This window comes from Mytilus californianus, unplaced genomic scaffold (genome assembly GCF_021869535.1).
Source record: "Mytilus californianus isolate M0D057914Y unplaced genomic scaffold, xbMytCali1.0.p SCAF_5, whole genome shotgun sequence".
Taxonomy (NCBI): domain Eukaryota; kingdom Metazoa; phylum Mollusca; class Bivalvia; order Mytilida; family Mytilidae; genus Mytilus; species Mytilus californianus.
The window spans coordinates 43,807,138-43,833,690 of NW_026262701.1; the positions used below are offsets into that span (position 1 = coordinate 43,807,138).

General features: G+C 33.4%; 2 protein-coding genes across 10 annotated transcripts in view; one reads left to right on the plus strand and one right to left on the minus strand.

Moving 5' to 3' along the window:
- The window catches only part of LOC127702262 (hemicentin-1-like), a 56,696-nt gene that overhangs the window by 9,535 nt on the left and 20,608 nt on the right, over positions 1-26,553 (plus strand). For all 6 annotated transcript variants that reach the window (XM_052206380.1, XM_052206385.1, XM_052206382.1 and 3 more), the window contains exons 6-19: positions 3,481-3,789; positions 4,933-5,232; positions 7,197-7,496; positions 7,988-8,287; positions 14,147-14,446; positions 14,775-15,074; positions 15,726-16,025; positions 16,317-16,604; positions 17,592-17,777; positions 18,107-18,315; positions 20,020-20,254; positions 23,128-23,448; positions 24,346-24,645; positions 25,896-26,195. In XM_052206380.1, the coding sequence (XP_052062340.1) occupies positions 3,481-3,789; positions 4,933-5,232; positions 7,197-7,496; positions 7,988-8,287; positions 14,147-14,446; positions 14,775-15,074; positions 15,726-16,025; positions 16,317-16,604; positions 17,592-17,777; positions 18,107-18,315; positions 20,020-20,254; positions 23,128-23,448; positions 24,346-24,645; positions 25,896-26,195 (3,948 nt within the window). The remainder of the gene's footprint in view (positions 1-3,480; positions 3,790-4,932; positions 5,233-7,196; positions 7,497-7,987; positions 8,288-14,146; positions 14,447-14,774; positions 15,075-15,725; positions 16,026-16,316; positions 16,605-17,591; positions 17,778-18,106; positions 18,316-20,019; positions 20,255-23,127; positions 23,449-24,345; positions 24,646-25,895; positions 26,196-26,553) is intronic.
- On the minus strand, positions 8,611-13,809 carry LOC127702264 (integrase/recombinase xerD homolog). Of its 4 annotated transcripts, XM_052206393.1 has the most exons (3): positions 12,355-13,809; positions 10,164-10,316; positions 8,611-8,783 (listed from the first exon to the last, which is right to left on the minus strand). In XM_052206393.1, exons 1-3 carry the CDS (start codon positions 13,163-13,165, stop codon positions 8,767-8,769), a joined length of 981 nt encoding a protein of 326 aa, XP_052062353.1. In that variant the 5' UTR covers positions 13,166-13,809; the 3' UTR covers positions 8,611-8,766. The 4 variants fall into 4 exon arrangements, 3 of the variants coding, with proteins under 3 accessions (XP_052062353.1, XP_052062352.1, XP_052062351.1); XR_007982346.1 differs by lacking the exon at positions 12,355-13,809 and having other exon boundaries at positions 10,164-11,996; XM_052206392.1 differs by lacking the exon at positions 8,611-8,783 and having other exon boundaries at positions 8,793-10,325; positions 12,745-13,809.

A 26,553-nucleotide genomic window follows, 5' to 3' on the forward strand; every position in this document is an offset into this window, starting at 1 on the left:
AGTCCAGTCTATTTTCTGTTCTTGTAATTATTCCATCAGCAAACGAAATTTCAGCCTTCAAATTTTTAAAAATGTATAAATGTACGACAAAACCAGAGGATCACGAAAAGACTTTTAAACAGAAAGTATAACAAAGTGTTGTCAGATCCTCTACTCTGCTATAAATGGTCACGTGGCATTTTTTTTGAAAATTCTCTTTTTTTGAATTGTAGAAACAAGCAAATATAACAAATAGTACGCAGTAATTTCGGTTTGGGTATGGTGGTATGATGGTCTAGCTGTTCATTTGTCTATTGGGTACATTGGCACGACTTGTGTAAGAGGACTCTGTTAGACTTGTTTACAGGAATAAATGTAAAACCATTTTTATTTTGTGTTCTTGTTTGATAAACTAGTAATGATTGCACAATGGTATGTCAACTGATCCACTCAACAAGTCATTCAGATTATTGCGCCACAACAGTTGATGTAGACACATTTTTTCAATTCGGGAGAGCTGCTTTCAGAGATGTTTTTTTTAATTTTTTCATTGAAAAGTTGTATTAAAAATATTGATCTTTATGCAGTCTGTTGATAAATGCTTATAGGAAGAATGAATGAAATGTGTAAAGGGAGGTAACTAAATGTTGATACTAGATTTTTTTTTAAATATAATATTTGACACTGTGTAGCACCAACAGTGTCCACCGGATATAGGTACCCCCGAAGCAAAGAAACAATGATAGCAAAAGGTATCTATTCTATTTCCAGTTCAGTAAACAAACTATTCGCCGAACAATTTATCCGCTGTATTCAGATGAATTGTTCTGAAAACAATAGTTTATTTCGAAATACAGCGTTGTTCAAGCTTTGGTATGATATAACTTTGTCCTACAAAAAAACGTCCAATGAAAAGTTGAAGGATAAATGTGTTTTGAACTCGTTAAATGCTTCTTTGAACAGGTACCACCCGGTCCGGTTCTGACGATTTGAAGAGAGAGATGATGATGATGGATGGCTGCTTAACGTCCAGCGGCAAATTAATATGCATATTCAGGACGAGAACATGTTAATGTAATATGAAATTTAGCCCTGCTTTGTACTAGACCGACACGCTGAGCCGGATTTTTAACGTGTTAGTTCACAGGGTAATAGTCCGCAGGAAGACATGTCACCTTACCCCAGGACACATTATTCTGACTCCAAGCTTTGCTCTTACTCCTTAATGCCGCGTGCTTAGCGGAGAAGCAGCAAATATTAATTTTAAAGTCTTTGGTTTGACACGGCCGGGATTCGAACCCACGACCTCCCGCACTCGAGGCGAACACGCTACCACAAGACCACCGAGGCGGTTTGAAGAGAGAGAAAACCAATTAAGGGTCAGTATCAGCCCTAAATAGTAGCTGCATTATTAGGAATCAGTATCCGAAAACCATACTTGTCAGCAAAACGTAAAATATAATGAAAATAACAGAATTTGACCTTACCTTACTTCACTTTTTATTCCTGACGCTTCGGGTGTACTTATTTCAGTGGTGATGCTACATAGTGTGTGATTTCGAATGTGTTCAAAAATATTAACGTTGAGAGTCTTATCGTCTCCATCATAAACCTCTTGTTTTATTCCTGACAGTATGAATACATTTTTTTTATAACTTATCTTTAGAAACCGGTCAATTTTATCATGTCTATCTCAACCTTATTAAAATTATGTTTTCTGTGAATATAGAGTAAAATAACATGTAATTAAATTAATTTATATTTAATGAGTTTTAATTATGGAATCCCTCTTGAAATTTCAACTTCTTAAAAGTTTGGTATTTTAATTTTCATTTATTTAATAATTCTCGCTCTTCCTTCTATTCCCTTTCTCATTTTTATTTTGACAAGTTCAAATTGCAAATCATAAAGAATTCCGTTTTCCGTAAAGAATGTAATAGTGTTGAAGTTTAATCATAAGGATAAACTCCTTTAGAAAAACTTGACATTAAACAATTTCGGCTGTTATATTATAAAAATACCATTGTGGTCTACAATGTTGTAACCCCAAGGGTGACTGGTCATTTAGTCTTCTTCCGACCGCCAATAAAACCCTTGCCAAAGTGACTATGCGGGATGTACAAGTACGCAGCCTCGTCCGGTCAGAATAAGGACGTTAAATTAATGCCTCATGTAAAGAGAGTGTCATGCTCTTTGCACGTTCGTTAAGAACCCTTGCAACAACTCTTTGAGGGGTCCACAGTGACCTGTTGCAAGGCAAAATTTCTGTCCTTATCCGATATCTTGACGTGGCTGTTCAAATCCCCCCGACCTTCATCCTGGACGGCTTCTATAACAAGACCTACCTGTTGTATTTATTGTTAATTTGTTCTCGCCCTGAACATGCATGATTTATTTGCCACTGGACGTAAAGCAACCAACAATCAATCAATCCAACCCTTGTACATTTTTTACATTTGGTCTCAAGCGTACCTGATAAAGTTTTTTCAAGAAACATGCGTGTTTCGCGCGAAACTCATATCACGTGTTTTTAATAATGGCAAATGTTATTTTAAAAAATGCACAAAGAGCTGGTGTACTTGTCAAAATATGGCATTGGGAGGGTCTGTATTTTCAGATTTAAAAAAATATCTCACTGGTTCCTTTGTTATTGCTTCATCTAATTAAATATCAACAATGTTATGTTTCATTTGCACTCTCTCCTTTATCTCGAAATGAAAGAAAATCCATTTTGGAACTACCGGTATATATATAAAAAGTATCCAGTTTCTGGTTTAAATCGTCTGAATATGAGTGCGTTTTACATGTAAAAAAAAAACATGTACATGTAGTATTTATAAACACTTGAATCCCAACAAATCACAAGCTAGATTGTGCAAATAGTGAACCCTATGTTAATTACAGTTGAACATCCCATAACTTGTGTAAAGGAAAACAAGCAGAATGATAAATATGACATGGATGTTACTGAAGCATTTGATCTTACCATCAGTAATTCTTGCATTTTACGATTTCTTTCAATTTAACCTGTGTTTTTATAGTCTTTGATGCCACATCAGAAGTATTTGCGGTGGTTTGGCAGATCTTTTGTTGTTTCTCTTGTAAACAACTTGTCTAGACTCGAGGACATTGCGATTTTGACATATGGTGTCAACATTTATTCATTGGTGAATACATTAAACAGATACCATCAAACATCTGCAATGGACGCCAAATTATTCTTAATATAAAAAACAACATTAAGATATGTCATATAAAAGCCAGTGATGAGGTTCCAGATTTGGAGTTAGTTCTCAACACTCCCCATTTTATTATGGATCAGGGTACTAACAAATAATGCATTAAAGTGTATGTATGTATTTGGGAAGATAGGTAGTACATGTAGCTAGTAATTTAAGTATGTAGATATGTATGTATGTGCGAACGTAATGTATGTATGTGTGTGCTTATGTATGCATGTTTTATGTATGTTATCTAAAATTTACATGCATTTGATTTCAGTTGTTGACACACCTGTAATTGGAGTGGAATCCTTTACATATACTGCAAATATTAGCCAGGATGTTACTCTATATTGTGAGCTGCTGTTCGGAACTCAAGTTACCGGTCTGTATTGGCAGCAAGACAACCAAAACTTGACAGCTGCTTCATTCAGTGATAAATACAGTAGTGCTACGAAAGAAATTCCTAGTTTAACCATTCGGAATGTTACCTATGATGATGCTGGGACATATTCGTGTCATGCTGTAAACTATGTTGGAACTGGTAGCAGTCCGGATATACAATTAAATGTGATAGCAAGAGTAGAAGGTGGTCTACTATTTATTTTAGAAATTCATCATTTACCTTATAAGCTCGCATTGTACTCAGTTATATTTTTTTATGTAAATACCTAGATATAAAGCATATTCTAAACTCTAAGATACTATCAGAATCCAAAATCACACAAAAATCAGAGTAAGTGAAAACTAATGACACTGTTAAAATCTTGAATTATATGCAATCAGTAACTCAAGTAGGTTCCATGACCACTCCAGTGAACATCGTTGAATGTTGAGTTAGGCATTTTGCATACATTGATATTCAACAAATATGATAAGCCAATCCAACAAGTAAAACTGTCACAGTGTCAGAAATTCAATCTTTCAAATGCTACTTATTTTTGATAATTTACTTCCGGAAAGCATTATTACAGCACTTGTTTAAAGTAAAAGGGACCAATTCTTCTACTAACTTCCGTCATTGGAGTTTTTTTTGGATTGACGATGGATCTTAAATTCTTCTCCCGCGAAATGAACGCTCCCATAGCACTTTTCGATATTTGTTTAACGTGTTTTTAATCTACAAGTTTCTGAAATCCAGGTATACTTACATGTATATCCTTCATTAGCATTATTTGTCCGATGATTTAAATATTCAGGACTAGAACAAACCAATTCTGTAAAAATGATTTGTTTATGCTACTTCTAGTATATAAAGTGGTTTGACCGAGTTGAAGGACTGTCACTGATAAAAATGGCTGTGTTTCTTGTGGTTGGCAAATTTACCTGAAAACAGGTGAACTACAAACCCCTGGGGTGTTATAAGATTATGTTTACTTACTAAGAGTGATCAAGAGTATGAATAATTTTCATTAAGGGTGCAATGATTTAAGCTTCCTTATTTCTACCTGACGTGACTGTGTACTTATACATCTTACATACGGCCAGCCTTTCAACACGAAGAATGCTGCGCGGCGGAAATAGTCCCTGTATTAATATTTTATTACCACTGTCCCTCCTCTTTAGGTCTGTTAGACATTATTGAATTAAGAACATTGTTTTATGTCATGGCGAAATAAGTAGTCTAAAGTGTTTTATGACCATCTAAAACAAAGACGTGGAAATGCATCAGGCATTTATATTCCTAACGTTTTATCCAAAATGAATATTATTACACTTTAATTTTTTTCAGATATTCCTGATGTGTATATTCTTGAACCTAAGTACTATGTCACTGCTGGAAATAATGTCACAATTAACTGCTCTGTTTCTGCTTTCCCATCTGTACATGAGGTTAAATGGACAAGAAATGTTTCTGGAGTGATTGAATTTATTTCATCCGATTACCAAGAATTCCAGGGAAGTACTACAACATCACCTTCATTGACTATTCTGTTTGCTGATTTATCAGATGGTGGAATATACATTTGTATGGCTACTAATGCTGCAGGCACTGGAAGGAGTTCACCTACATCGCTGCATGTTTTAGGAGGTACAATTGAATTTGTATTACGCAATATATACTTGAAAACTATAATTTGCATTAAAAATCATGTTGAAATTGTGATCATTTAAATACACAAACTTTTGAATCAATCATAATTTTAAACTCTTTATAGTTAGTTTCTACTAATTATGTTTGACAAAATAACATTTAAATACTTTAAAACTGCTACCAGTTTAATATCAAATAGATAGGTATAATGTTATACAAGTGGTGAGACTTTAATAAAATATTGAATCTGAATCTAGATAGGTTTTAATTTACCGACCGTGCGAGACTCTCATGGGTGGTCAAGGTCTTTAAACACCCCATAATAGTAAATAGATCAATTTTAGTTTTGTGGGAAGTATAATATGGACATTCCTAACGGGAGGGATTGTACCTGATTTTCATATGATGAAGACATAATCTTTCAATCAGTTTAATTGAGGTCTGGAGCTGGCATGTCAGTAACTGCTAGTAGTTCTTTGTTAATTTATGTATCATTGTCATTTTGCTTAGTTTCTTTTGTTACCTATTCTGACATCGAACTCGGACTTACTTTAAACTGAGTTTACTGTGCGTATTGCTATGTGTTTCTTTATTCTACATTAGCTAGAGGTATAGGGGGAGGGTTGAGATCTCACAAAACATGAATAACCCCGCCGCATTTTTGCGCCTGTCCCAAGTCAGGAGCCTCTGGCCTTTGTTAGTCTTGTATGTTTTTTTAATTTTAGTTCCTTTATATGTTTTGGAGTTTAGTGTGACGTCCATTTTCACTGAACCAGTACACAATTTTATTTAGGGGCCAGCTGAGGACCACCTCCGGGTGCGGGATTTTCTCGCTGCGTTGAAGACCCATTGGTGGCCTTCGGCTGTTATCTACTCTTTGGTCGGGTTGTTGTCTCTTTGACATATTCCCAATTTCCATTGTCAATTTTATTTGTTTGTCTTTTTGTCGTTATTTTTTGTTTTGGTAATGCATTTGTCCGTTTTTTCGTAGACTTGTTGGTCTTAATGTTCCATTGATATCGTCTCCATATTTTCAATCAACATTTTTTTATGACTAAGTCTAGTTATTTGAATATATGAAATGATAATACTCAACACCCTTGAAATTTGTTAAAGAATTCATAAAAATATATATCATCTAGGCTATAAAGACCAGTGATTCCAGAAATTTTATTGTAGGCATGTAGCAGGTCCTAAAGAGTGAAAATTTGACAGCAATGTGAAAACATTTTTTTTTATCAGATCAGCCAAATTTCATTGACATGAGTGACTATCATAGACAGAAAAAAATATTACAGTCATTCCTTAAATAACTTATTTCAGTTTCATATCACAATTAGTTATTGCATTAAAACATTTGCTGCACATTTGACAAATTGTACAATGGCTTTAATTTCTCAATGGACTTTTGAAATAAATTTTTAATTTTTTTTTAAATACATCAGACGATTGATTGATTGATCGATTTATTTATTGATGATTGTTTAACGCCGCGTCAGAACACACCTATGTCATTGTAGTATTGAAGAAAAATTCAGATAAAATTAATAATCAATAACAAAAGTAATGTGAATTATTTCATATTAAGAGGATAAGGCATTAATTATAACCTATGAGTATTATGCACTGTCACACATGAATTAATCTTAGTTTAATCATATAGAACCTACCAAAATCTGAATTTTTGAATGTTAGACATATACATATATATACATACATTCATATACGTACACGTTTCTTGTTTGAATTGTTTTCACATTTTTCATTTCGGAGTCCTTTTATAGCTGACTATACGGTGTGGGTTTTTTTATTGTCAAAGACCGTACGGTGGCATATATGTGGTTATATCCACCTCATTTGAACTCTGGTAGATAGTTGTCTCATCTTACCACATCTCCTTATTTGCATACATTAACAATTAAGCATGTAATGATTATTATAGTATGTACTTTATTGTTTAGATAAACCAACTGTACAGATCCCCGAGGAATCATATACACCAATACTAGGTAATAATGTTACCATCAAATGTAACTACAGTTCCGATCCGCCAGCGACCAGTATACAATGGAATTACAATGTTTCAGGAAACTTCATTGATATCAACTTAGATAAGGATAAATATTCTGGGAGTACAACAATAGAACCATCGCTATCGATCTTCAATATAAGTTTTGATGACACTGGACAATACCAATGCACAGTTCGTAATTATCTTGGGACAGGATACAGTTCTCCTGTTGCCGTGCAAGTTTTTGGAGGTATAATTATCTAAGTATCACACAACACAGCAGCATCTGTAAGATAGCTTAACATAATGAATTCACTCTTCAGTCTTTTGCATATTAGTAATACAAATGGTGACACAACATAAAACTGAGGGTTGGGGTTCAGAAATAAAACAACGAAAAGATATTGGTAATTTAAAATTAAAGTTGTTTTAAAGGGTAAATAATTGGAACATCGAGTTGGACCGATAACTCGACTTTTTAAATTTTAGCCTGAAAATAAAAATAACTCTTTACAAATTTTGTGCGTCACAATCGCAAGTTAACCTTCACAAGATCAGTCCAAAAATAATTCTCCTCCTTTTTTTTTAACAATATTCGGCCAGCTATGGTAATTGTTATATTCATATTTTCAGGTTGATTTTTTTCCTTTTCTGCAACTTTGCCTTCTTGACATTCTAATCGTTAATTAAATCCTACTGTTTTTATATTTTTTATCTTAAATATCGACTTGTTCATTACAGATCCACCAACTGTTGATGGTTCACCATACTTTTATTCAACTATACTTGGAACTAATCTAACAATGAAATGTAACGTTAGTGGAATACCAGCGCCACTGTCTGTTTCTTGGCTGCGCAATGAAACTTCAGGAATGACGTCTATTCAGTCTAATAGCGGAAAGTATGACGGAGGAATCCTGACTTCGACATCACTTACAATATATAATGTTGCGGACACAGATGAAGGCTGGTATACATGTTTTGCTACAAACTTGGCGGGAAGTAGCTACAGCGAACCAGTTTACCTCAATGTTTCAGGAGGTAAAGGATATTATGATGAACTAAATCATATTTGATTCACGGAGTTTATAAGCTCTATAAGCTCTGGTATTGAATTGCACAATGAGAAGCTTCAGATTAAGCTCAGCAATTAATAAAAGTCATATTTCAATTGATATATATTCTGTAAAGCCAAAAAGTTTTTTTTTTTGCTATTTAATTTTTCGTTCGGAAACATTTTACATTTACAGTCAGATTATATGACATAAACAGTTGTCACTATTTAAATGAATTAAGGTAAATTTCTTTTTATTATTAATACAAAGTATACAAAACTTCAGGTGTACATTGTAATATAATACATTTATGTTCTTATTCAATACTTCAAACGAACATAAAGCATTTACAAAGTAAAAACTCAACACAGTTTTTGGTTATCAGCTCGCCCCGACAGCACAGAAAGCTTATTTTTATTATAAACAATAAACAAATGTCCAATTTGCTGTCATCGACCGCTGCCATCACATATAAACACAATCTACAATAGAAAAATGTTCTATAAGTTGAAGAAAAAATCATTTCGATTTACATACATGTATTTTATCAACTATTTTCTACATAACATACTGATTCACATTCCTATGAAGTCTTAATAAAAGGGGTGGGTGGGTGGGAAAACGAACCTTTCTGTCGGATAGGCGAACCTCGAATGACAATTCTAGATATCTTATTATAATTTTAGCGCTAAAATTCTAGCATGAAGTTATCATGATTGATATAACTTAAACCGGTAATAACTTACTGATGGTCCAATCAAATTAAACATAAACATGTTTTGATTTAAACACACGTGTTAAAAGTAAACAAATACACGTGTTCCCGAGTAACCTTTATAAATACATTTATGTTCTTATTCAATACTTCAAACGAACATAAAGCATTTACAAAGTAAAAACTCAACACAGTTTTTGGTTATCAGCTCGCCCCGACAGCACAGAAAGCTTCGATTGATAAAGAAAGGGACATAAAGAAAAAGGGGGGACAAACAATATAAATTACAATCCTAAATTCTTAGATACTGACAATCTGTTGAGTATACTCTCTTTAACATAACCATCTTTGGCTTTATCACTTTTCCATCTCCCGTGTTTCTTAAACAACCGGTCATCTATTCCAGCTTCTGCCGCGGCAGTAGCTCCTCCTGACCTCAAACTATGTAAGCCAAACTGTTTTTTATCAAGACCTAAACTGTCAAGTGCAGATAACAATAACTCTCTGGCTCTGGTGTAAGAAATATGACTACTCTTTCTAAGTTTGTATATATTCAAAGATTTACAATAACAAATAGATCTAAAAATAAAATCATTCGATTCTTCAGGAATGTTAGCTAACTTTAGATAACGCTGAAGTACATCTACCGGGCATGTAATATTCCCTGTTTTTGAAATGACAACATCTTTCCCTTCCCTATATACATCAGTTTTACTCTTGACTAAATGAAGTGTAAGGTAAGTAGGGGAAAACTGTATATCAGACCTTCTCAAGTTAGCTAACTCGGAGAATCTTAAAAAGCCAGCATAGGCTAATAAACACATACATGCTATTCTTACATCTTTTAAATTACAAGTATTATTAGCATATTTACATACAATATTTTTCAAAATATGCGGTGTGATAGGTTCTTTTTTGACAACTGAATGACCTATTTTTCTATGAGCCCCTTCAAGAACAGATGCAACTAGATTATTTTCACTGGGATCAGCAACGCCAGCTAATTTATGTGCCCATTTTATGGCGTAAAAAGCATCATTTAATTTTGAAACCGATTTTGCAGTTTCAGACAAATGAATTAAATATAAAGAAATATGTAAATGAGATGCTGGCAATGGTGAAAAAGAATATTGACTAGTCCACTTACACCATGAATTGAAGGCATATCTATATTTCTTCTGAGTACTCGCAGCCTTGGACGAAAGAAGGAATTCTGGTAACTGTTTGAACAAACTGCTGAGATCATTATTAGAGGCAACTTGTGAATTAAAGTCTGACCAATGTCCTACTGAAAAAATATCTGAAAAACGTAAAATTGCAATAACATTTTATATACATATACAGAGGACGAATTATTAGCATATTTCAGATTTCTATACACAGTAAAATATAATATATATTCAAATATTTCAACGCCAGCTACAATATCTTTATAGATACTAGGGCCATAAACTGTAAAACAAATTACCATGCCTGCTAAAATATCATTATAGATACTAGGGCCATGTCAAATAAAAAACCAAGCCTGCTACAATATCATTACCGATACTAGGGCCATGTCAACATAAACACCCATGCCTGCTACAATATACATATACTAGGGCCATGTCACAAACAGACCATGACTGCTACAATATATCTATATATATATTAGGGCCATGTCACAAACAGACCATGCCTGCTAAAATATATCTATATATATTAGGGCCATGTCTAAGATGCATCTAGCAAAACAGCCAAAACTGGCGAACCAAACGGTTCAATTCCGAATATCGTATTCTTATTCGAACCTTGCTTATAAATACCATCAGTATTTTTAAACACAATAACATCTTTTACGTAATCTTGATAAATCAGATGTTTATCGAATATCAAAGGCCAGAATGCAGCAGAAATCCACTTAGGCACAACTAACGTGCCTCGAGCTTTACAAGCTATAATGTGTTTAATCGATCGTATCACAAGATTAATTGGTGGAACTAGCCAATTATTTTCATTGGTCCAAACTTGAGAAAATGCATCAACTGCTTCAGAATCAGGTTGCCAAAATAAGGAGTTAAATCTCATAACTTTTCTATTTTCGACACTTGCAAACCTGTCAATCGAATAAGGACCCCACATATCATTTAAAAAATTGAAAAATATATGTGTGACTCCCCAGTCCTCGAAATCAACCATTTTGCTGATATAATCAGCCTTTTCATTTTCTTTTCTGGGAATCCATTGAATGTCAATTGATATTCCTTTTTGAATGCAAAATGAAAAAATAGATTTTGCTATAACATGAAGATTTTCTTTCATACTTCCCGAATTAACAATTTTGACACAATTTTGATTGTCAGTAAACCACTTTATAGTTTTTCCTGTGAAACTATTCTTAAAAGAAAAAAGGGCCAACTCTATAGCTTTCAGCTCTCTCCATGTGGAGCTTTGTACCGTTTCACTACATGTCCACATCTTATGGAAAATCTTATTTTCTAATTCAACGGTGTATGCACCAGCGGCAATATTACTAGCATCTGAGTATATGACAACAGAAGATTTACTGTAATGACATAAATTACGATAGTTAATCATGGTGACATTTTCTAACCAGAACTTTAACTCTGATAAAACCTCGACGGGTTTGTACCCTGTAATGGGAATATCCCACCCAATTCTACTTTCAATTTCCATGTAACAGAACTTTGACATAATTCTAGCCACATTTCCGATTACGGGAGTCATAGAAATAATTCTACCTACAACCTGAGCTAAAGATCTAGCTGTAACATAGGGAAATTTAGCCAAAATTACATTCAATGAGAAAATCAAATCGTCAACTCGACGTTGAGTAATAGATAATTTGTATTCTTTCGAGTTCCAAACTATTCCCAACCATTCTAACTCGGTAACAGGTTTAAAAACAGACTTCTCCTCGTTAATAAGGAAACCAGCATCAATCAAAGACCTTTTTACGAAGGACGATTGCTCATTACATGTATTTACATCTGGACTCATGCCAAATCCATCATCTAAATACAAAACAACTTTTATACCGTTTCCACGCCAAAATTTTACTAGTGGCCTCAAACATTTAGTAAAAATGTACGGACCGGTAGTAATTCCGAAAGCTAAAACAGTATAGCAATAAAATTGACCTTCCCACTGAAAACCTAAGAAAGTCTGTTGCTGTGAGCATATGTCTAAGTGAAAATAACCAGATTTTAAATCAAACTTAAACAGATACATATCTTTGTCAAAATATTGTATAGCTAACTTCCAATCCTCAAATTTTATTTTTTCGCGCTTTATGTGTTTATTCAATTGACTCATATCTAAAATAAGTCGTTTCTTACCGGACTTTTGAGTAGCAACACTCAATGGATTTACCACATATGGTTGAAAAGGCACTTTAATTACGCAACCTATTTGAACTAAATCTTCAATTGACTTTGTGACAAATTCAGTATTCTGCCGTGCTGATCTATTATTTCTGTGGTACATTTTAAAAGGTGTATCTATAAATGGAATAACATAACCATTTTTTATTGTATCAAGCACAAAAGGACAAGCACCTATATTTTCCCAATACTTTACATGACAAGCTAATCTACCTTTCACCCCTTTAAATTTATCATATGACTGACAATTTTCAAAATATTGAACTTGATCTAAAAAAGATTCTATATAATCGTTATCAACAAAACATGTAGAAAATTGGTCATTAATAGTGTCTAAATACTTATCATTCACAATGACTGGAGAGTGACGTTCAGGCCCTACTTTACTACTTCTGGTAGGTTGTGGAGTTGCTGTTGGATGACCTGAGACTGGCGAGAAGAGGACAGTTTTTTCTCCAGTGGCCTTGTTGCTTGCAGTAGTGGCACGTGTCGATTGAGCAAGGCTCACGCCTTGCGAAGCTCCCACGAAAGGGCTGTTGCTGATTACGTTGATAATGCTGAGCGTAAGCAGGGTTACCATAAGATTCCGCAGGTTGTTGACGAGGCGGATTTTTTGGGTAAGGTTGCTGGCGAGATTTTGACTTCTCCTTGGAGGTACGGATAGCTCTGGTCTCAGCTTGTCGTATCTTTCTCTCATCTTCAGAATCTGAAGCCACGGCATTGGATTCGTATTCCCTAACGGTTCCCCAACCAGCAGGGGAAGCATCAGCTATGCGTATTTTCTTATTACGGCTTTTGATCTTATCAGTTATGTCAAGAACTAATCTATAGGCTTGAGTATTGGAGTTAGGGATGAATTTTGAAAGTTTATTAACAGTGTCTAATAATTCCTCGTTAAAGGCGTACTGAATTCTGTTTCCTTCCCCCTTAAATTTTAGAGTGACGTCCTCCTTAATTTTTCTCTTAAGGCAATCTTGTTCTTGTATGAGTTCAGATTTCAACTCACCTAACTTGCTGTCTAAAATTGTCTTAAAAAGCTCTACAGTATCTACCAAATCAGACGACTTATCAGCTGCTTTATGAATATTAGGTGGCGGTAAACTATTATCTCCTTCGAGTAGTATGTCTTCATTCAATTCCAGACGTGGAGAAGATTCGGACATTTTACCAAGTGGCGATTTAAGAAAAAACGAACCTTTCTGTCGGATAGGCGAACCTCGAATGACAATTCTAGATATCTTATTATAATTTTAGCGCTAAAATTCTAGCATGAAGTTATCATGATTGATATAACTTAAACCGGTAATAACTTACTGATGGTCCAATCAAATTAAACATAAACATGTTTTGATTTAAACACACGTGTTAAAAGTAAACAAATACACGTGTTCCCGAGTAACCTTTATAAATACATCAGTAACAACGAGTAATGGATATCTGTAACAACATATATGGTTGATTAGATTTTATGATCTTATAATACTAATATTTTCTTTTTTCTTTTTTCTTTATCATAGATTTGTACATATGCTATAGATGTTACATTGAAACATATATCACATAACCTGAATAAACACCAGAAGTATCGTTAAAATATGATAAGGTAAAAAAAAATACATGGCGAAGTCTCGGCCCGCTGGCTGATGTTGATCTATACAGGATGCAATAAAAATGTTACCATGCATTATCTTCTTCTTGACCTTTACAGACATTCTGTGAAATAAATCATTACTGTTTAACATTTCAGATGAGCCGCATGTCACTATAGGAGCACAAGAATACACTGTGATTTATGGTAGCAATGTTACTATGGGGTGTTTCATCTCATCTCATCCAACCTTTTTATCAGTCCTTTGGCAACATAACACGTCTGGATCCCTGACCGATATCGATACTGATGAACAAAGAGTAACTGGTGGAACCATTATGCAGCCATCTTTAACTTTAACACGTGTTAACTTTACACACCAAGGGTTATATCGGTGTCGTTCAACGAACCAAGTCGGGACTGGCTTCAGCAACTTTACAACTTTGACAGTCATAGGAGGTATATTTATCGAAGTTTCTATATCAATTGATGATACCATATTTCATTGCTTCTGAGGGAATTAATTTTTTTCTTTGATCGTGCTATATTTTAAATTGCTTTGAATAGAGATTTCGTTCTGTTTATGAATTCCCAATTGTTCCTAGTCGTTGATAACATTTTTTTAATATAAACAAGCCAAAAAGAGAAGGGAGGTAAATAATATATTTTTAAGTAGTGTGCATGTGTACACACACTAATTAAAACCGACCCTTCCTAAACGTTAAACCTATAAATCATTCCCAGAACATCATTCTGTATTTCATTGAATGGCTACTTGCTTTTACAGATATTCCAAACATCAATGTGCTAAGTTATTCCTACAACGTTATCGTCACAAGTAATATCACAATTGCATGTAATGTTAGCGCGACACCAGATGTTACAAGTATCAAGTGGCAGAAAGGTTCAACCAATGAAACAACAGATATGGTAATTGATCATGTGAAATACAGTGGTGGAACTGTTGATATTCCTTCACTAACTATTTGGCATTTGGAAAATGGAGATGAAGGCTGGTACACTTGCACTGCAGAAAATTTAGTTGGTATTGGAACTAGTGATCAAATTTATATCAATGTTACCGGAGGTAAGTTTTTTATTGCAAATTTTAATTCTTTATACACAAAACAATCTCCCAAAGTTGCTGATAACTATTACTTAAACAAATTCAACTGCATTGGCTTGACCGACATATCTAAAAAGTTAGGCATGTTATAGTATAGAAAAGGTAAATTGGAAGTCATATCCTATAAATGATAGGTAAACGTATATGTTGATATTTATAGATGATCAACATTCAGTTCAAAGTAAATTGACCAATTCCCTGTCAGGTCAAAGCAGTATGACAATATGCATAAGAATCATACATTATTGCTCACTGAAACTTGTTTGGAATGGGATCATAACCTCTTGAACCTCATAAGAATTTTTTTATAAAAAAGTCTTCATCTGTTATACATTGGAGGGGTATAGATATATAATAAGATAAAAAAAACGTTGGTTTTTTTTCTTTTTGCAAAACCAGATTTCCAACGTAAAGAGTGCACATTTACAAATAATTTAAATCTTCTAGTTGGGACTTGTAAATACAAACTGAATATCAGCATTTACTCTAAACAAAGAATTTAAAAGCGCAGCAAACAAAATAAGATATTAAACTATGTCTTTGTGTTAAGTTATGTCTTCAACATGTTATTTCATAATTTTTCATATCATTATCTTAATTTATTCCGCTCAGACATTCCCATGGTAACAATACCACGGAATTCATACGACGTCATTCTTGGAGAGAATGTAACAATTGGGTGCGAGATTAGTTCGCATCCACCATCAACAAAGGTTTCGTGGCAACGTAAAGTAACAGGAGAATTTACACCAATAATCATAGACAGAGTGAGGTTCAGTGGTAGTAGCGTAGCCAACCCATCTTTAACAATTAGCTTTGTAACATTTGAAGATGACGGAGAATACATCTGTGTTGTTGATAACTTTGTTGGTGAAGGTGAAAGCAATTCATCGATCCTATTAGTTATTGGAGGTAAGTAACAAGATAAGTTTCACATTTGTAATATTCAGATCTTTGCAGTTTTTGTGATTATAATGCATTTTACTTTACCTTTCCCGACAAATGTAAGCTTGCAGAATTGAGTTAAGACTAAACAAGTGTAAACCTGAATTAATTTCTTTTAATCACTGTATATCATTTATTTGTAAACGTTTATCTTTGTGACACTTTGACTCTCCCTGATTGGTGTTGGAGATTTCGAAGAGTTTGTAGGTAATGTTTGCAATTATACTAGAACATTGTATCGTGTTGTCTATTTTACAGATCCACCTACTGTATCTGTCAGTTCAACACTATATGACGCAATAGAAGACGACAATGTTACCTTGCAGTGTAATACTTCTGGCGTTCCGGATGTTCAGTCCGTATCTTGGCATTTAAACCTTACAGCTAATAATCATATTCAGACCATGATAAGATACCAAACTGCATTTGAACCGTCTTTAACTATTTTAAGCGTAGCATTGAATGATGCAGGCTTGTATACATGCACAGCAACAAACTTAGCTGGGACAACTCGCGGAGTACCAATACAATTAAATGTTGACGAAAGTAAGTAATGATACCAACTTGTATATAAAATGTTATGATACGCACTCAAATCGATAAAAGAGGGCTAATTTTACTAGTCCAGTTAGATGTGGCGGCACAATACGAATGCCAATTTTCAAAAGTCGAAATTCTTGTAAAGGTTATGAGCCACTTTTGTCTTTGAATGTTTAAGAACCTAGCACCTCGGGTTGCGGAAATGGGTTGGTATTCTTAAGTGAATTGCTGTACGGCGAATGTTCTGCCTCTATCCACCTCATTTTCTAGTGATAGTCCAATATTTTGGTAGGTTATTAGGATGGATTATAGTAATATATGCACTCTGTACCAATATAACATTTATAAACATAAGAAGGTGTGGCATGATTGCCAATGAGACAATTATTCACCAGCGACCAAATGATGTAGAAGTAAGCACTATTTATGTCACCGTACAGCCTTCAACATTGAGCAAACCCATACTGCATAGAAATCTATAAAAGGCCCCGAAATGATAAATGTAAAACAATCAGACGAGAAAACTAACGGTCACTGGAAATGTAAATCCTTTAGGGTGTAATATTTAGACAACCTTTTCTCGGATTTCAAGTTTTTGCTAAATTTTACTTTTGCACATTCAATCAATATTTCAATTGACAAAAATAATATATAATGCATGGTTATAGTATTTGAACTAATATAGTCGTCCCACGAAGAATAACTTATCTTGCCAATACAATCATATTTCGTACAAGGAATAGAAGTTTAAAGATAGAAGTGACAACACAATCGTTTTATTACCTCTCAACAAAAGACACACATTATATTGTTTTATATTATTTGATTGTGGGCACTGACAGGCTCATGTTACAAAAAAATACCTCAGCTCCAAAATATCATTGAAAGTATCTATATAAAAAAGGAGATGTGGTATGATTGCCAATGAGACAACTATCCACCAAAGTTCAAATGATATGGATGTAATCAATGATTTATTTTGTCTCATTCCAGAATGTACGAAATATGTTCCAGATGTCAGTTATTCTGTCATAGATTGTACGTTTACCAATAATACCGGTACTTGTGAAATCAACTGTGACAGTGGCTTTATGTTCAGAGATGGTAGTGACAGCAAAATATACCAATGCACTGGAAGAAATCAATGGGTCCCACCTCTACCTATGCCAACATGTCTAGGTACGATGTGAACAATGTCATCCAGAAATTGATCTGTGAAAAAATTACAGTAAATGTTGATGAAAGTATTACTATTTATGCAGATTTTATCTGCTTTTTTTTGGTTTAAAAGGGCAATACGAAATTTAATCAGGATAAATAAAAAGAGATGTTTGGTATACGTTATTTAAAGTTGATGATATTTATTGTACTAAAAATGAATACTTTATAAAGACTATAACGCAATCTTTTGTAAGTGTTGTACTAATGGAATCGAAACTTTGTATATGTCTTTAAAGTTAGGGAAAGTATATGTCTTTGTTCTAACATAAGTTATTGTGATTTTGTAGAAACAGCGCCTTCTACTTACGTTCTTGTCGTGAACATAAAATACAGAACATCTGGTATTGCATTGTTCTGCAAGACGGCACACAATCAAGCCATTAGTAATAGTTATGATGCAATCATTCAGCAGATTTCTTTTTATTGTAATAACCAGTTCGTATCAGTTGGACCAATAGCAGTCAACAGCACTAATTCAACGACGTCTAGTTTTGATGTAAGGTTTATTCATGTAGAGAGATGAGGGGGAAACGTATCACAAAAATGAAAACAACACGTTATAAATTGCATGCGTCCGAAGCGCTTTTCTGGATTAACCTTCACCAGGAACGCTCAAAACCGAATATTTGAAAACCAAGGATGTATAAGGACGAAAAACATTGAACAGCTATACACCTAAAAGGACCTTTAAAAAAGCCAAATCCATCAAAGGCCAACTTTGCCTGAGGGAGTTGAAACCGTAGTTTCTGTATGATTCCAAAATTTATAAACGGACAATTTTAGATACAACACATTATAAATTTCATGCGTCCGTCAAAGTGGCCATGGTTGGATATTTATGATGCAGCAAAATACTGCTTAGTCATTGTTATTTAACAGTACAAAATAATATACTTTTGTCTTGTTCTGTAGGTAGCCCTAAAGATTCTGATTACCACATTAATACCTACCTAAACATAATTCTTAGTCTCCTTCCGGCAAAGGCGACGGGTAGTTTAGGTTTTCACTCCGTCCTTCTGTCTGTCTGTCCGTCCGTCGTCAGTCCGGCAAATCAGTTTTCCATACTTTTTTTCTTTGTGCTTGAAGATACTGATTTGATATTTGGTATATAGTCTTATCATGCCTTGTTACAGATCATATATGAATTTTGTTCTCGTTTGATGATTTTGTACAGAGTTTTAGTCTTTGGAGTCTTAGAAAATCCACACAAGTAATCATTTTTCTTCTCTTTTTTTTGTCATGCTTGAAGATGTGATATTTGGTATATAGTTTTACCATCAGAAGTAACAAATCGAATTTGATGATTTTTGCAAAATTTTGGAAAATTAACGCAATGAATAAGTTTTCCACACTTTTTTTCGTCATGCTTGAAAATATTTATTTGTTTTTTGTTTAACCATGACAAGTTATATATCAAGTTCAAATCTTGTTCTGTTCAGATGATTGTTTATGCAGAGTTATGGTCATTGGGTTTAGAATATACACGCAAGTAATCAGCTTTCCGCACTTTTTTTGTCATTTTATTCCAGTACAATGAATTCTTAGGGAGTAGGGGACTATGTATTGCCATGCAATACTCTCAGATTGCTTGTTATCCTGTAATCAGTTTTTACTTTAAATATGAAGTTAGGCAAAACCAATAACGTGTTATAAATTATTCAAAAATTGAAGAATAATTGCTACTTTCGCGATTAACATGTAAAAATCAATCGGTAATGTGAATTCAGTGTAGTAAATCAAGTAAAATTCAAATGAGTTCTGTAAATTTAGTACATTAGTACATGTACATGGATGTTCACTTAAAATGAAAAACATACATGCTTATATATCATTCCATTTGTATTTTTGTGGATATAATGAAGTTTGAACATCGGTAAACAACTATTGCCTCTAAAGTATGTAACAGATGCAGATGACTTTTTGTTCCCCATACTCTTTCATTGCGTTGAACTCGTGATATCTCAGAGTATATTATATATCCAAACTAATAGATTTTCAATTAACTAACCCGTTTCTCATAATTCCTGTTATCTCTGTTTTTGCTGTCAAACAGTCAAATCAAATAAGAGGTTTTTAGTTGATTCTTAAAGATCATATCGGGTTGAGTTTTTTTTCACAGTGTTTAATAATCGTAATACAGTCAAGCTCAATATCTTACGTCGTTTAGTTTACTAAATTGCATAATACTTACATGTTCTAGATCACAACAACATATTTCATTGTTGTTGGAGACTCTTCAACACCAAAGACAACAACTGATGCATGTGGGCTGTTGATAGAAAACAATATTAAGGACAGTCTCTTCTTCGTCTATGGCAGTAGCTTACAATGTGACAAAGAAGCATCTGCCATCACAAAAACAGACGGCATTGTTGTGAGCAAAGAGTCAAAGTGTCCTGATGGCTTTTCACTCATTGATGAAACAAATATATGCAGTAAGTTTTTGAATAATTATTAGGGTATGACATTTGGACCAAACATTTTTCTATCTTGAGAATAGTTTTGTTGTTGGCTGTTGTTAATCATTCAAGTTTTATAATTTATGAATACCCTTAAAAAACGAATTATAGTCAGAACCGGTCTTTTTGATCTTAAAATCATCATGTTATGTTTTTTAGTTTATATTTAGACTTATCCACCGCGGAAAACTCATTGCTGTTCAGACAATTCGTTATCAGTCAATTCAGGACTGTTCAGTAGTTTTTCAGTTAGAGGTTGACGTATACAAATAACACATACTGAAAAGTCTGAACATAAACTGAACAGATCTTAATAGAATACAAGCGCATTGTCTGAACAGTTTTTAAATTACAGGAACTTCTTAGGAAGAAAGATAAGAAGTTAGCAATATCCTTTAACTCTATGTTCCGCTATATAGATGATGTTCTCTCACTAAATGATACAAAATTTGGTGACTATGTTGAACGAATCTATCCCATCGAACTAGAGATAAAGGATACTACAGATACAATTAAGTCTGCCTCATATCTTGACTTACATCTAGAAATTGACAATGAGGGTCGGTTGAAAACAAAACTTTACGACAAAAGAGATGATTTCAGCTTCCCAATTGTGAACTTTCCATTTCTATGTAGCAACATTCCAGCAGCGCCTGCATACGGAGTATATATCTCTCAATTGATACGATATTCCCGGGCTTGTGTTTCCTATCATGATTTCCTTGATAGAGGATGGCTGCTCACAAGAAAGCTTTAAAGCCAAGAGTTCCAAATGGTGAAGTTGAAATCATCCCTTCGTAAATTTTACGGACGCCATTTCGAGTTGGTTGACCGTTATGGAATAACCTTTTCACAGATGATATCGGATATGTTCCTTATGTCGTAACTACAATACCCTTCCCTTTTCACGAATGTGACTTACTGAATTAGACTATTTACCGGATTTGTAATATTATTAGCAACACGACGAGTGCCACATGTGGAGCAGGATCTGCTTACCCTTCCGGAGCACCTGAGATCACCCCCAGTTTTTGGTGGGGTTCGTGTTGCTTAGTCTTTAGTTTTCTATGTTGTGTCATCTATACTATTATTTGTCTGTTTGTCTTTTTATTTTTGGCCATGGCGTTGTCAGTTTGTTTTCGATCTATGAGTTTGACTGTCCCTCTGGTATCTTTCGTCCCTCTTTTACTGCAGTAGATAAGTCTGAAAATTCACAAACAGACTACAAGACTGAAAATGACTTAATAATTTATTGTTCAGTCTTTTAGAAATGTTCAGATCTAAATGACCGTTTGATATCTAAATGTGTTTACTACTGATTTTGCGTACCATGAGTAATTTTTAAAAACATGTCTTCTTTCACAAATATAGTGTAGACGATCAGATGTATTTATTCATTTCATGTCTGCTTCATAAAAATCCAAATTGTAGACTGGGGTATAAGCTAAGAATATGGCAAACAGGACCTTCCCGTACGATAATACATCCACTCTGAAAAGCCTCCGTTTGACCGTTTTGGATTTAAACATTAAAAACCCAATGGTTGCATTAAGTCAACAGCCTCGTGAAGGAACGCTCTCACAGTCTCTGCACGTTAAAGAACCCATGTCACAATAATTTGATGTTCCGTATGGGCTTTTAGCCAGGTTAAATTTTCGGCCCACCCAATTCACAGTTTTCTTTCAGTTGCAGTACAAATTTCAGCTGATCATCTTTGCAGAACCTACCAATTGAATTTATATGTTGACGCCCTAACTGATAGCAAGAAATAATTTTACAACGACTTAAAATAACGTTAAGCCTGAGACAATCAATCAATCAACCAAATATATATCTGTATATATTCATAATAGACATTTGTACATTAAAAGAAGTTTCATTATTGGTTGGAAACGTTTGGTAAAATTGTGACGAAGCTCTTAACGTTATATGGTAAAAATGAAAATTTAAAAAAAAACATATTACTTTTCAAATATTTATTCTAAGAAATGGACATAGTCTAGTAGTTTTATGAATTAATAAAATCATCTTGTATGTTTTAAGCAATATTCACTGCCTTTTGAATTGGTGCAAAAAAAATATCAGCTAACCATATTGATTTTATATAAGAATGCTCAGTTCATGCATCAAATATGTATACATTGATGTATCAAACATACAATGCTTAGAATCATAAACCATACATGTAAATCATATTTAGTTGATTTGAGATCAGGTAATATACAAGTAAAAGGAGTACGAGTTTGGTTTCAAATTATTAACATTAGTGCTTCAACCATTGAATCCATTTCTTTATAGAAGATTGGTAGTAATAGTAGTGGTGAATATGTGTTTTCCTAGTATAGGTGTAGGCCTAATGATTGGTAAATTAATTGTCAGCAGTATATACACATACTATACTACAAAGTCTGGAATGCATCGAATAATCACCAAATTATTTTTTACATATGTCGAAATTCTTCGGAACATGTTTGTACTTGTAAGGAGAAAAGAAATATTCAAAAAAAAAATGTAAATCAGTGATCTAGTAAGACCTTTTTTTATTTGCTGACAGGCATATCAATAATATTCGACAGATGAAAATTCTGCAAATTAAAATAAGTATCATATCTTTAGAATGTTTTTGGAATAATATACAACATTAATAATGCTTATGAGACTTAAGATAAGACGAATGTTGCTCTATATTTTTAAAAGATTTCTTCATTTATTTTTGACATAACAATGTTTTAAACACTTTATTGTCACTTTGTTTTTAGAACAAGACTTTTTATAAAGACTTCTTGTTTGATTAAGTGCCTTAACAAGAATTGATTATGAAATATATATTTGCATATTTTAATTTTTAGTATCAGAAATTCCACAAGTGGGTAGCACTGACACGCAGTACACAAGTGAAGTTGGAAGCAACGTGACATTGTATTGTGATATTAAATCTAATCTTCCTATTAGCTCCATCTACTGGCTATTTACTCCATATGGCAAAACCGATCAAGTAGCCATTCAGACTAATGACAGTCGGTACACAGGAGGTACAACGCAGGAAGCTTCCTTGACCATCAAAGATGTTGATTTTGATGATATCGGATTGTACAAATGTTCCGCCATAAATGAAGTCGGAGTTGGGAGTGGACCAAATATGATGTTATCTGTCATCACAACAGTTCAAGGTACGTTTAGTAATTTTGGATAAGATTCCATATTTCAAAGTATATTGGAGAAATGGAAAAGATTTTCCCTGGGAGAAATCAGATACTTTAAATTTGGGTCCGAATTAGGTACAAAGAAAACATAATTAGCCTTGAACTTTTTTTTTCTCAAATTGAAATTCTGCAGTGAAAATGTAAAGGATATGTTAAAAATAATAAAGTTAAAACTGTGATTAAAATGTATTTAAATTGGAACTTTTAGCGTTCTAATATTATCGAAATTTGACTTTAACACGTTCAACGTAATGTATATTAGCAAGCACGCCTTAGTACGCTTTTGCAATTAGCCATAATGAATACTATCAAAGTAAAATAACAAAAATACCGAACTCCAAGGAAAATTCACAAGGAAAGTCCTTAATCAAATGGCAAAATTAAAAGCTCAAAAACACGAAACGAATGGAAGACAACTGTCATATTCCTGATTTTGTACAGGAATTTCCTTATGTATTTATTCCATGCATTTAAAATGTTCTTTGCAGTAAAGTAATTGTTAGGTAATGTTAGTTGTTAAGCTTACACGTTAAGCATCTGTGTAATTTTTTAAGGCGAAAACTCAATTATTAGATATCCAAGCTAATTCAATGCATAGTATATTCATTTTGAAATGTTAACCTGTCATATCTATAATTAACCAAATAAAACAACTTCTACATCAGTTTAAGCACATTTTATTTGCTAAATTAAAGTAAAACGGATTAGTCACAAGTAAATCATACTTATGAAGTCTTCTACATTATCAAAACTTCCATAGCAATGAATACACTACAAAGGTTGAAGGGCGATTAAGCATTCCTTTTTTAATATAATACTGGCAATTTCTTTTTTTTTATTTATCAGTATGTTACTTTGTTTCAGATTTACCCATTGTAGAAGTATTGAAAATCTCATATGCTGTAATACTTGGTAATAATGTCACATTAGATTGTAGCATTAAGTCAGACCTTTTAGTGTCGAATGTTAAATGGCAAAAGAAAGTTGGAAACCAGTTTGTAGACATAATCATTGATAGTCAAAATTATCATGGCAGTACAGTTTCTAATCCAAATTTAGTTATGACTGGTGTCCGGTTTAGTGACAGAGGTGGATATATATGCACAGCAACAAGTTTCGCCGGAACAGGAAGTAGTAATATTTCAATACTATCTGTGAATGGAGGTAACATAATTTTTTTTATTTTAATTAAAGAATTAAAGAAAGCATAAGAAAAATGATCTGAAAGTGTATGAGAATAAATTTGAATAGGAAAATAATAACAATTAAAGAAACAGCAATTTTATTGCTGCTATTCTTTTTTTGCTTTTACTTGGAGTTTATCAACGAAGTTCCCATATATTAAAACGATCTCTTGTTACACATAGATGTATCCTTCACAATGTGTTATTTACATATTGTTTGATAATCCCAATAAATGCCCCTCAAGTTAAATTTACTGTGTTTTACTTTAAACATGATAAATGATAAACCAAATACATAAAAACTGACCTGTCAACCTAGTACCGCAAATACAATAATTCGCTTCCAAGTACCAACATCATGAATATTATCACAATCACAGAATTAAGAACATCACAACATGCACAAACAAACATTATTTGCATAGGAACACATGAAAATACATTTACAAATATTATACGCCTACTCTGCAGGAGAGAGTATATTGAGCGTTCCTGATGAAGGTAAATTCAGAAAAGCGCTTCTGACGCATGGAATTTATAACGTGTTGTTTTCATATTTTATACTGGTTTACCTCTGGCGGTCTGACATTTTTTTCGTAATTCTTTTAAGTTTCTTGAATTTTGTATCAAAGTGGGAGCATGTAATAAGTAGCCAAATCCATCGCTCAATAATTTCTGGTTAGCACATACTTAAACTTATTTTACATATACTAAATGTTCGTTGCATTATTATCAGGAACTTCGAATTAATGCTTCCTTCAATTTGTTATCATTGTTCATGAGAACATGATATACTGTGTGAAGCGTTTTCACATCCAGCGTTCATCAACTGTTGTATACGTGGAAAGCAATTATACCTCACTCATTTTGTTTGGTTTAAATAAAATGGCTCAATTAATATTTCAACATACTCTGTATGGAACGAATATTTAAGTATACGTAGTTCCTTGTATAAGAGAGAAGAACTAACTTGGTGAAATAACAATTTTGATATGCAATGTATATGGGACCGAAATCTTTTACCAATTCTTGTTATCTATTGTACGAGACAATTTGAAGAAAAAACTAGTATCGTTTTTATTAATTTTATCTTTCTTATGCTGACATTACAGTACAGCTAGATGAATTAATGATAGGATATAAAAAAATTTCACATTTTGATATATTTTGCTCTTGTCAATTTATTTTTGAATTTTCCTGTGTTATTTTAGCTCTGTCTTGATTTTTTAGATTTACCAGTTGTGAGTGTCGGTTTACGATATTATACAGTACAGTTTGGTAGTAACATAATGTTACAATGTATGATATATGGTGTTCCGACAGTCACAGAAGTAATATGGTACCGTAATGATAGTGGAAATCTAAAGAAAATTGATGTTATGACTCCAGATTACAGTGGTTCGTTACCTAATATGCCCTCGCTTACAATAATTGTGGCAAAAAGTATAGATGAAGGATGGTACACATGCACAGGTACCAATCTGGCTGGAACAACATCTAGTGCTCCTATCTATCTAAATGTAACAGCAAGTAAGTTGGTAACCTTATATGACTAGAAGTCTTTGTTCAATAAAAACAGATACATAGTTGGTAGATTTTCGGTTACATTAAAACTATCAATATGTCAAATAACTCATCATAGATATGATTAAAATTTAGAACGCCAGACGCGCGTTTCGTCTACAAAACACTCGAATAAAACAAAATAAAAGGATAAATAAAGTACGAAGTTGGAGAGTATTGAGGGATTTATACCTGAAGTTAAAAGCTTTTTAAAAAGAACCATTACCCTTGCAAACGGCAAGTTTGTCATTTAACCTTTTTGGTTAAAATGTGGAACTACTGGTTTAAAACTTCCTCGTCTCCCTTCGTCAAGTAAGATTGATTG